The 12,120-nt window shown below is 46.5% G+C and overlaps 1 protein-coding gene across 1 annotated transcript in view; it reads left to right on the top strand.

Moving 5' to 3' along the window:
* LOC119399733 (uncharacterized) overlaps nt 1-12,120 on the top strand; it is a 47,094-nt gene that overhangs the window by 19,645 nt on the left and 15,329 nt on the right. The window contains exons 7-11 of the mRNA XM_037666571.2: nt 1,621-1,702; nt 4,691-4,855; nt 7,323-7,410; nt 8,106-8,282; nt 9,516-9,590. Of these exons, the coding sequence (XP_037522499.1) occupies nt 1,621-1,702; nt 4,691-4,855; nt 7,323-7,410; nt 8,106-8,282; nt 9,516-9,590 (587 nt within the window). The remainder of the gene's footprint in view (nt 1-1,620; nt 1,703-4,690; nt 4,856-7,322; nt 7,411-8,105; nt 8,283-9,515; nt 9,591-12,120) is intronic.

Here is a 12,120-nt window from a genome sequence, read left to right as displayed (position 1 = left end):
GAGACGACGGACGAAACAGACACGGACTTGCACCCGTCCGTGTCTGTTTTGTCCGTTGTCTTAGAAAATTTTGCGCAAGAAGTGTTGATTGGGAAGCAGCCACTCTGTGCTCTTGGCCATGGCTTTGGTGACAGGGATGGTGTTTGAGGCCCTTATATATTACAGTGAAAGCTGCTATGAGATCACAACAAGAGCCGATTTTTTTGGCGCCATAGTTATACGCCGCAGCTGCTGCCGCCGCTGGTGTCCGTAACCGCTATCATCAGAAATAAGAAAAAATCAAATGAGAAAGAACCTATAGAAATGGATGGGATTTGAATCTGGGCCCTCTGCGTGGATGTCGAGTATTGTACCACAGAGCCACGCTGGTGCTTGAACCTCCTTCCCAAAATACCCTATACGCGTATCATGTCGGTCAAGGGATTGTGTTAACATATGTAATATAGCGTCATAGAAGAGCAAAATAACAACCAGGCGTCACACAATGCGAATTGCACGAGTGGGTCGTTGAATGCTTCCAACCCATTATAAAAGGCTCAGCCATAATTCTTCATCGTCATCAGCCACAGCTCAGACAAAGTGCACGTGATGACTTACAGATGTGTAGCGGGTACCTAGCTTATCTGCAGAAGGACGAATAATGGCATAGTGGGTGCTTCCCTACTTCATGAAAGTTATGGTTGTTTAAGGCGTAGTGGGTACCTTGCATGTGTACTTGTATTAGTTGCCCCAAGAGAGTCTGCAACAGGCTCTGGAAAGGCCACGCTTCCAGCTTTCGCTGTGACTGTGCTGCGTCTTCTGTGCAGGCCTGCTCGAGTTTTTAGGGATATACAAGTGGCCATTTTTAATGTTTGGTGCCTGATGTCATCAAAACTAGCCATACTGGTGTGTGAAGTCACCAGAGTTCACGCTGTAGCCTTATGTCACGCTAGTGTTGATGTCAGTAGGTGTACCATGCAAAAATGAACTTTACTGTCAAAATAAAGTATCTCATTCGAATTTACTGAGCTTCAAAGCTGTGCAGAGTTGTCTCTGTGCACAGGAGATTTGTATGGCAGGGTAAACTCGCCTTCGAGAATTCGTGTCAATATCCCTTTAAAGGGAGACCCCACCCTTGGGTCGTTTTTTTTTTTTTTTTTCATTTCTTGATACATTTTGATGAAACTTGCTGAGTTTGTTTAGATATGTGCACTGATTTCAAATATACAAGTACTTTTTCAGTACATTATGTAGTTTTTGAAATATTAGACATTTCGTGCTGTTTTGGGTGCAAGGATTTTTTATAAACTGAGAAAGTTACAGAGTAGTAAATCAGTATATTGCAAATATCTGGAATGGGAACTGTATGTAGTAAAAGAAGAATGGATGTTCTGAACCCATTTGAGCAACATTGATGGTATGCATGTTGAATGTTCACGAGTGTGTCATTCCCAGTGTGACATCTACTCACTTGCCAAGAGTTGCCAAGAGGTGTCCGTATCGGTGATAACGGTGTTGTAGCACTGTGGGAGTCAGTCGAACGATAGCTTTCACTTTAGGAAATGTGGAACTGCGGTGCGATATGTCAGGAAATTATTTCAATATGTAGTGATGCCTGGCGTGCTTCTGTCCTCCATTCAGGCATACTCTTGAAAGTGGCATTAAGTCGGCTGTCTTCGGTCAACCAGACGGAAGATGAAGCCACAACACACGTAATGTGGAGGTGAGTGACATTATGCAAGAACGAGAATGCTGTGTCAGGTTGTGTCTTGTGTGAATGCTGTGTCACACGCTGCCATTCAAACTTACATGTAGCATCGCCACCTGTCCCTGCTATCAATGTGTAATTGCAGTAACTGAAATTTTGAGATGCTGCATGATGTTTTAGGTATGATCCACTTGCACATTACGTCACAAGCATGATAGCCATGAACAAAGTTGCCGCTGTGTTGACTGGGGCAAAACTGTAACTTCACTCGCTGACTCACAGTGGTAGCTTTGTAGCTATACTCTTGCATGGGATCATTTCCTGGCCATGATATCTTCATTTCAATGGAGGGGTGGGAAGGAGGGGCCAAATGCAAGAACACCCCTAGGCTGATGTCTGGGTGCACATTAAGGAGCCTGAGGTAGTCAAAACTCATCTGCAGCTTGCCACTACGATGTGCCTCATAATCGTATTGTGTTTTCTGACAATCGAAACTGCAGAACTTATAGTTTGTTACAACCTAAAAAAAATGTCAGCTTCACCCACAGACATCGCTGCCCCTCTCAAGATAATTTGCATAAATGCTCCATCCTGTAGCGCTTACCCATTTTCGTGACGTCAAGCATTTCTCGAGTGTTTCACATAGTTGACTATCCCACACAGACTCTCGTTTGTGTCGCCTGCTTTAGGTTGGGAAACTGAATGTTCTGGTACATTTAATCAGGCATTCTGGCATCGCTGCTGAGTCAGACATACCGTATTTACTCGATTCTACCGCGCCCTCGATTGTAGCGCGCACCTGTTTTCCGCGACCAAAAAAAAAACGTACATCGATTCTAACGCGCACCCATTTTTCGTGAGAGAAATGAACAAAAGTACGTAGGAGTCCACCTTCGCACATTCAGAAGAACAGGTATTTGGGTTTTAAAGAACTAAAGCTTCAAAAAAAGAAAACACAAAGTCAAACGGCGGGCCTTGCCGCTGAAACTGTCACCACTATGGCGGCGATACGAGTCGCGTAATGGATCAGTCTTCATCGCTGTCAACGCTCTTCGAGTTCGGCAAACCGGCCCTGCTTTTGTCCACAGAAACCTTTTCGTGAAGCTTTGCTGTAAAACAGTCTTCTGCTTCTGTTAGCGCCAGTCTCGCACGCACGCTTCGGCAACTCCGAACGACCGCGATGCGGCCCAATTTCCGTCGGTCTCTGCACATGTAATAACTTTTCCTTGAAATGCGACATCGTGGTGCACTCGTCGAGTATTTGGAGGGGGCACTTCCATGCCGCCGATGCGAATGCAGAGCGAGATGACAAACTCCTCAGCACACGTACGAACTGAAACAATGACAGAAATGGCCGAGGCGCGTAGGAGGCGGCCATCTTGAAATGCGGATGGCAATACGATAACCGTTTTTTCGGTACTCGATTCTAACGCGCATGCGATTTTACGACTCGTTCTGCCGAAAAAAAGGTGCGCGTTAGATTCGAGTAAATACGGTAATGTTTTAGGTTGTAACTACGAACCTTTAACATTTAATATGCGTTGTACAGTAAAATCTCGTTAATTCGACCCCCGTTAATTCGGAATTTCGGTTAATTCGGACGCGGCGTCTGGTCCCGTCCAAAATGTGCATTGTTCTATGGCTGAGAACTCTCATTAATTCGGACAGATTCGACCGCGCTTCGGTTAATTCGAACTCCCGACCGAGGTCGGGTCGAGACGGGGAAGCAGCAGCGGATACCACCACGGCCGCGGTTCGGATATAATTCGGATTCGCAGCCGAAATCGACGGCGCATCTAACACTTCGAGATCGGATCATGGCCTCCGAGATTTAAAACGAGGTAACGAGATCGGATTATGGCCTCCGAGATTTAAAACGAGCTTTGCATCTCGGAGGCACATACACAATGAAAGGCAGTGCATCGCTACTGTCATCAGCAACAGGCAACATGGCGACGGTCCGTCCGCGTTATTACGCGTTATCAACGCGATCAGCCAGCCACGAGGGGCTTTAGCCACGAGTGGTGGATGATAAGAATAGCATAGAATATGGCATAAGGCATCGTTCCGCGATAGCACCCCTGGTGTTCTGCAACGTGCGCGGTGAAGCGTTGTGCAGGCCTGGCGTTCCGGACTTTCCGCACGCCTTTCTACGTACGAGCCGTGCAACATTATCAACACTGACGAGACAGCGCTGTTCTTTAAGGCTCTGCCTGAGAAGACAATCGTGTTTAAGGGGGACCCGTGCGTCGGCGGGAAACGGAGTAGAGAGCGGGTGACGGTTCTTCTGGCTACGAACATGACCGGCACAGAGTAGCTGCCGCTGCTGGTGATCGGAAAGGCTGCGAAGCCAAGATGTTTTAAGAACATTAAGCAGCTGCCTGTCGACTACCGCTTTAATAGAAAGGCTTGGATGACGGCCGAAATATTTCAAGCCTGGCTGCGTCAGCTAGACCGCCGCTTTGCGGCACAGTGTGCGCGGACAGCCACCTTCAGGAACTTAGCAAAATTGTGATTTCCTTGCACGTTGCCTCCGCGAAGCAAGCCGCGATCACCGACTTCTTTAAGAAATAAAAGTCTGGTGGTGGCGGAAACATTTTTCTAGTGTTTTGATCGTACTCGCGATAATTCGAACCCTCGGTTAATTCGGACATTCTCTCTGGTCCCGTGAAGTCCGAATTAACGGGGTTTTACTGTATTTACATTAGCTGAGAAAAAGTACTTACTGTTTCAGCAGAAATCAGCTAGCACGACTGTCTTTTCATATTTGAAGGGCAGGCGCATTGCAGTTGCGTGTACGGAGCTTACATTTTTTCTTAGATTGTAGCAAACTATAGTTTGCTTGGTTGTAGACTCCCCTGAAAAATGACGTTGGTTAGGCGCAAAGCAGTCTGAGTGCTCTGTTAGGGCTCTTGTTTTGATCTGTGTTGCATTTTGCTGCCCATATGTATTGGATACGGATCGACTTGCCATCGTCTTGACTGTGGTCTGTTGTGCGGGCAGCAAGGGCAAGTCTGCCAGTGGGCATGGCCTGCAGCTTGTCGTGCTTCAAGAGGACGAGGAGCCCTCTCTGATCCTGGCCTGGGGCCATGGCAAGCTGCTCAAGCTGGCTGGCGCCAACTACCACCAGCGCTGGAGCACGGACCTCAAGCTGGACTCGCCCATCAGGTAATACCGGGGCTCTTCGATTTTTGGACTTCTGGCAGCTCACTGGCAGCCAGAGGTTAGCCGGCTAGTTCGGGTCCTGACAGGAAACGGCGTCGTAGTCACGTGTGTTGGAATCCCACGACAACCCGAATATGCCCCAAGATTGCAAAATCAAACGCTGGGACAGCCAGAATAAACATAAACAAACGCTAGCACCTTGGCAGCAAACGAAACTCTCTGTTGAGTGAGTGTCGGTTGTTTCTGCACTGCCCACTTGGAAGTACGGTAAACTCCTGTTGAGACAAACACGGTTAAGACGAATCCTCGCTTATGCCGAGCAACACAAGAATGTTTGGTTTCCCATAGACTCAACGCAAAAAAAAAATCTGCTTAAGACGAACTGCCTAACCGGTACTCTTCTGTTAACGCAATCTCACTGGCAATTCTGCGCAATGAACGTTGCCACCTTGGTGAAGCATGAAGCGACCGAGGGAAAGAAAAAAAAAATGGTTCCAGGGTCAATGACTTGAAGCAAATCGCAATGCGGAGGGAGTGAGTGAGATAAGCAAAGAAGCGAAAAAGAAAGGTCCGTGGATAAGGCCGGTATCTCCCCCACCCACAGGCTTGGGGGGGGGGGGGTGATAGGTCTATGAGTAAAGAAAGCAGCAAAAAGAGTTAAGGGACTTTACTGCTGGGAACCCCGAGCCATTGCATCCTTTTATGTTTTCTCCCCACGCTCTTCTGTTCCCCAGCTGTAGTACCAAGGAGAACTGAAAAACAAGAACCTGTGGCCACTGCGGGCCATCTAATCCGCTGTGGACAGAGAGGCTAATGCAAGAGGAGTGGGGGAAATAAAAACCAAAACGAAAGGAACAACAGGAACAAAAATTGCCTGTGCATTAGAATCGAGTACGAAACCGAAACTACGTTTGCGGCGCTAGCACTCCCGTCAGAGGGGTCACACGCGTCGTCATCACCGTCACACAGTGGTGACCGAGCATATTTTGTAGCCAGTAATATCGTCGGTTCGCGTTGGTTCGTGTAGGACCTGTGCGCATCGCATCTGTTACCAGTGAAGTGGAAGTTGTCATGCGCCGTTTTCATTATGAAAGCGCATGACAAAGGAAGGTTATTTTGCACACTGAATATAGCTGCATCATGTCTTTATCATGTGCCCGAGGCTTGTGACCATGAGTAGCGCGAAGGGTCACTTCAGATGCACGTAGATCGGGAAAAGAATTACTACGGGCCGAAAATGGGAAAATATCCGTAGCTAGAGGAAAGGCTTCCAGACTTCCTTAAGCCACCCAGTGTACTATGCTGACTTTGTCAAGGTAACAATATGCGATCGAGACGTACCCAAGAGTGATCTTAAAGCCAGTGAAACAGGTTCACAGAACAAAACGAACAGCCAGAAGAATAAATTTTCCATTCTTTGAAGGCAAATTGTGCTTGTCTCTCCCTTCTTTTTTTTTTTCTAATCATCAACATAGGGTTGTGTCAGTTTTATCGTTAATATGCAGTAGCAATACACTCAAACCTCGATCTAACGAACTCGGATATAACGAATTATCGGTTATAATGAAGTAAATGAATAGTCTTGTTATAGTGACAGTGTTAAATATAAACGTTTATAACGAATTTTTGGATATAACGAAGTTATTTTCGTGGCAGATGTGACTTTGTTATAATGAGGTTTGAGTGTATATGCATGTGAATTTTTATTTTGAATCTGCGAAATCAGGTGCGTGTTAGATTTGCGTAAATATGGTACTTGAAGGCACAGTTTTTATCAAGTTGAGCCAAATAAATGCTTTTTCTTGTCATTTTCCCCCCATTGTAACTCTATTCCATTCAGTGTTTTCAGGTGACATATTTGGATGCATTAGCATGTTAGCATGTCGTTTTGGGGGGCACTTCTGATGCACAGAACTCCTTATAAGACAAACAAATGACCGTGGTCCCTTCGAGGTCGCCTTAAGAACGGGAGTTTACTGTATGTGGCTCGGTTTGCTGGAAAGCTTAGGAGTTATTTTTGAGCATACACATTTGGGATACGATCACATGCGTTGACATTGACATTGACAAGCTCGTGAGATTGATGTCCTCGTGAGCTGAAAAGAAAACAGGTGCAAGAGCGATTAGAGAGACTCGTTGTTTGATCACGGTCTGGAACTTGGTACCGACAGGCACGAAATTATCGAATAATGCTAGTTTCGAACACCGTGAACTCAAACACGCCAATATTCGTTCGAATATTTGAAGCACGCGAATTTTCGCACAGGCCTGAAAATGTGCTCTCGTGAAATTCAGATGCACCTGTGATAAAATCCAGTGATGGTCGTTTGCATCCACGACCAGAGGCTGAGCAGCGGAATTCGGCGTTGCTGCAATGTACTGTTACACTGTGAGCCTGATGCAATGCACTGCGCTCAACTTTAGCCACATGTCTGAGAGGCCCACTGAATTTATAAATGTCTCTTCGTAGGAGTTTGGTTGCCGGCCACTTCACAGCATTCAGCACATACGAGCTGTTTGTCGTCTCGGACCACGGAACTCGATCTCGAGCCACATTGGTGAGTTGCTTGATGGGGATCGCGCGTTTCTGGTGGTACGTGTACGGTTGATCCCTGGTACAGTTGAAACCCTTTATAAGAGACACGCACCGGGAAGTGGGCCTTGTCCCTTATATAAGAAGTCTCTTATAAGCAACTGTCTCTTATAAGGGGGTTTAAATGTATGTCAAAACTGGGCATATCGAAATCTCGTTTGTAGCAAACAGTGGCAATATCCCTTGAAAATTTCATTGGAGTGCCATGCTCCCCTTGTATTGAACTCCTGTTCACCACCACGTTCAATATGTACTTACAGTAGAATGTCTGTGTCATAAGTTTGCAATTGCTGTGATCAAAATTTGGAAGTTTGTTTGTACAGTGTTCATCCGTGCATGGTAATACATGTGTAGAGCAAAATACATTCGTGGTATGTGGCCTGGGATTGTGAGACCTCCCCATGAATGAATGGTGGGGGGGGGGGCGTACCCTCTTCCAGCCGCCCCACGCTCCCTCGTAACTCACACCTCAGGGGTGAAGATTACACCTTACTTACAGTATTGGTTTGCAAGGCCATTTTTTTACAGAAATGTGAATGTCCTCAAGTATGACCTGTTGATTATTGAACGAGTTACTACAAATATATAGGACAACAATGACGATAGTGGCCAAGCTTCGCAGTCACGTTGTTGTCGTTCCTCTCTTTCTCGCGGACGCAGTTCCAGCTGTTGAGCGCATCGACGGGCCACGTCAGCTGGCAGATGCAGTACGACGGCACCGCCACTCGTGTGGCTCACCTGGTGCCCGCCATCTCTCGTTACGTGGACGGGGTGCTCATCAAGGCCACCAGCCCTCTGGCGGATGCCACGGCCAGCCGCCATGACCTCGACCTCTGGGTCAGTGCCTTTCTGCGATTACCTCAACAGAGTTTAATTCACTGACCATGCCATGCGGTGGCTGCTAGGGAGTGTGGGTTTGACTCCTGGCAATAGCAGCTGCAAAACTGAAAGTTGGTCGAGCTGGTTCATATTTATTGTGAAATTTCAGGGCACATGAAACACAAAGACACAGTGTGAGGGACCAACAAGGGCTCGTTTGCCCCCATACACTTTGTCCTGGTCTCTTGTGTGCACTAAAATTTTGCAATGAATAGCAGCTGCATTGCAGTGGGACATAATTAAAAATAGTTTCTACTCCATTTCTTGTTGTAACCCATGACCAGTTTTTACATTTGGATTGTAGGGGTTGTATTCAGTGATTGTATGTATATTTAATGTTATATGGTACATTTAATAACTACCCTGGAATAAGGTTTCACTGTGTTTCTTGCGTTTTTGTTTACTGTTCTTAATCTAACGGGATACTGAACAAAAATATGAAAAAATGCCGAAAGCATCGAAAGCCGAAAGCATCGAAGTTTGACTCTGAAGACACGACTCTTTTTCAATAAACAGTGTCTATTTCACATACTTTTGAAAAGACGGCTGTATTTTTGGAAGATTGTGGGTGCGCAGTGACTGCACTCCAGCACATGCCGACCTCCGCGGTGATGGCCGTAATATCGAGTTCCAGCGGTGAAAGTATCAGCAGCAGAGGTGGGGCAGCCAGTGCATGTCTTCTTGTCCTGCTACTTTCCTTTCTCCACCTCTTCTTTACGTCCCACTCACCCCTTCCACAACGACACTGACATGTGCCTCCACCCAGGAGCATTGTTTGCTGCTGGTGCCATTCGTACTGGTTCTAGGGCCCTCAGTACTGGTTCGTATGGTTGTAGCAAAGTAGCTTGAGAGAGGCAGGTGATGGCTTGTAGTGTCTGCGGCTAGCATGGTCGGCACGCCCGTTTTCAGCCAGCTAAACATTGCCTCATCTAGTTCACAGCGCAGCCGCTATACCAGGCAGTTTGGGAAAAACGCATTAAGTGCATTATTTCCCGCTAATTTCTGCCTGAATACAAGTTTGTGTTAACCGATTTAAGCACCCAATGTTTCATTTGAGGTGAAAAATATTTGCGGCAGAAGTTTTGTTCAGTATCCCTCTAAAAGTGACTGTCGTTCGCATAAATGTAGACGGACTTTCTAGCAATGGCAGTGTGGCCATCGCCTTGATGGATTTCATTTTATCCTCAACAGGTGAAGAAGTTGCAGGAGCCCAAGTATGCCCATTACCTGGAAGCTTTCCACGGAATCCACGATTACAACCCAGAGGTACTCGCCTAAGTGCACTTTCTGAGGGACGGGTATGATGCCGTTCAAACCGAGGCTGGTGCCACCACGTCATTCATGCCTCTAGAGTTCTATATAGATTTATAGAGGTTGCAGCGATGGCGTAGTGGTAGAGCATCAGCTTCGCATGCAAGAGGTCCGTGGTTCGAATCCCGGTGCCGGACAATTCCCAACCGGATTAAAAAAAAAATAATAATCCGCGTGATGATGGAATTGTGTAAAAAGGCCTGGGGTGCAGCCTCACTGGCGACCACAGCCAGCAATGCACTCCCTCACCAGAGAAGGATTGGCCACCCTGGTGTAGTACTTGGCCACTACCTCCCACATGAATACACCAATTAAACATCGGCCCTCAATCCCCAGCGGCTGCGAAGCAACTGACCAAGGCGGCGGTCAGACCTGCGACGCAGCAGAGGGTGCTAAGAATCTCTGGGTACGGACAGGCCGCCATTGGAATCTGAATTTGGCTACGTATAACGCTAGAACTTTATCTAGTGAGGCGAGTCTAGCTGTACTATTCGAGGAATTAGAGGGTGTTAAATGGGATGTAATAGGGCTCAGTGAGGTTAGGAGGCCACAGGAGGCTTATACAGTGTTGAAGAACGGACACGTCCTATGCTATCGTGGCTTAGCTGACAGAAGAGAACTAGGAGTGGGGTTCCTTATTCATAAAGATATAGCTGGCAATATAGAGGAATACTATAGCTATAATGAGAGGGTGATATGTATCGTAATTAGGTTTAATAAGAGGTACAAGATGAAGGTGGTACAGGCCTACGCGCCTACATCCAGCCATGATGATCAAATGGTTGAACGCTTCTACGAAGATGTAGAATCAGCAATGAGTAAGGTAAAGACACAGTATACTGTACTGATGGGCGACTTTAATGCAAAGGTAGGCAAGAAGCAGGCTGGAGATCATGCAGTTGGGGAATATGGCATCGGCTCTAGAAACGCCAGAGGGGAGTTACTGGTAGAGTTTGCAGAACGCAATAATTTACGCATCTTGAATACCTTCTACAGAAAACGGGCTACTCGTAAGTGGACGTGAAGGAGTCCTAATGGCGAAACTAAAAATGAAATAGACTTCATAATGTGCGGCCACCCGGGCATTGTACAGGATGTGGAAGTAGTTAACAAGATCCGATGCAGTGACCATAGAATGGTAAGATCTAGAATTCAACTTGACGTGAGGAAGGAACGGCAGAAACTGATACGCAAGAAGCCGATAAATGAACTAGCTCTGAGAGGGAAAGTTCAGGAATTCAGAGTTTCACTTCAGAATAGGTACGCGGCTTTAACCGAGGAAACCGACCTTAGCGTTGACGCAATAAATGATAACCTGACTAGTATCATCAAGGAGTGTGCAGTGGAAGTCGAGGGTACAGTCGTTAGACAGGACACTGGTAAGCTATCCCAAGAGACGAAAAACCTCATTAAGAAACGTCAAGCTATGAAAGCCTCAAATGCAACAGACAAAATAGAGCTGGCGGAGCTTTCGAAGTTAATCAATAGGCGTAAAGTAGCCGACATAAGAAAGTATAATATGGAGAGAATTGAGCATGCTCTAAAGAACGGAAGAAGCCTCAAAGCTATGAAGACAAAACTGTGCATAGGCAAAAATCAGATCGGGGTAAGAGTTAAGTTAGGGATAAGAGTTAATGGAGAGTATCTCAGTAACCTGCGATTCGCTGATGACATTGCATTGATGAGTAACGCGGGAGACGAATTACAGCTCATGATTACTGAACTGGATACGGAAAGTAGAAGAGTAGGTCTGAAAATTAATATGCATAAAACTAAAGTAATGTGGAACAAGCTTGGCAGAGAACAGCGCTTTGTGATAGGTGGCGAGACATTGGAAGTAGTAAAGGAGTACGTCTACTTAGGACAGGTAGTAACCGCGGAGCCGAACCATGAGAGTGAAATAACTAGAAGAATAAGGATGGGTTGGGGCTCATTCGGCAAGCATTATCAAATCATGAATGGTAATTTACCACTATCCCTCAAGAGGAAGGTATATAACAGCTGCATCTTACCGGTACTTACCTACGGAGCAGAAACCTGGAGACTTGCAAAGAGGGTTCAACTTAAATTGAGGACGACGCAGCGAGCGATGGAAAGGAAAATGATAGGTGTAACCTTAAGAGACAGGAAGAGAGCAGAGTGGGTCAGGGAACAAACGGGGGTTAAGGACATCATAGTTGAAATCAAGAAGAAATGGATATGGGCCGGGCACGTAGCACGTCGGCAGGATAACCGGTGGTCATTAAGGGTAACTGACTGGATTCCAAGAGATGGCAAACGCGTGAGGGGGAGACAGAAAATTAGGTGGGTAGATGAGATTAGGAAGTTTGCAGGTATTACGTGGCAGCAGAAAGCACAGGACCGGGTTGATTGGCGGAACATGGGAGAGGCCTTTGCCCTGCAGTGGGCGTAGACAGGCTGATGATGATGATAGATTTATACTGATGAACAGCCTAATTCAGCATAGATGTATAGTTCCTTAGCG

The sequence above is a fragment of the Rhipicephalus sanguineus genome, chromosome 7 (genome assembly GCF_013339695.2).
Source record: "Rhipicephalus sanguineus isolate Rsan-2018 chromosome 7, BIME_Rsan_1.4, whole genome shotgun sequence".
NCBI classification, from domain to species: Eukaryota; Metazoa; Arthropoda; class Arachnida; order Ixodida; family Ixodidae; genus Rhipicephalus; species Rhipicephalus sanguineus.
Note: the sequence above shows the minus strand (reverse complement) of the source record. Positions and strands in the feature narration are given on the sequence as shown.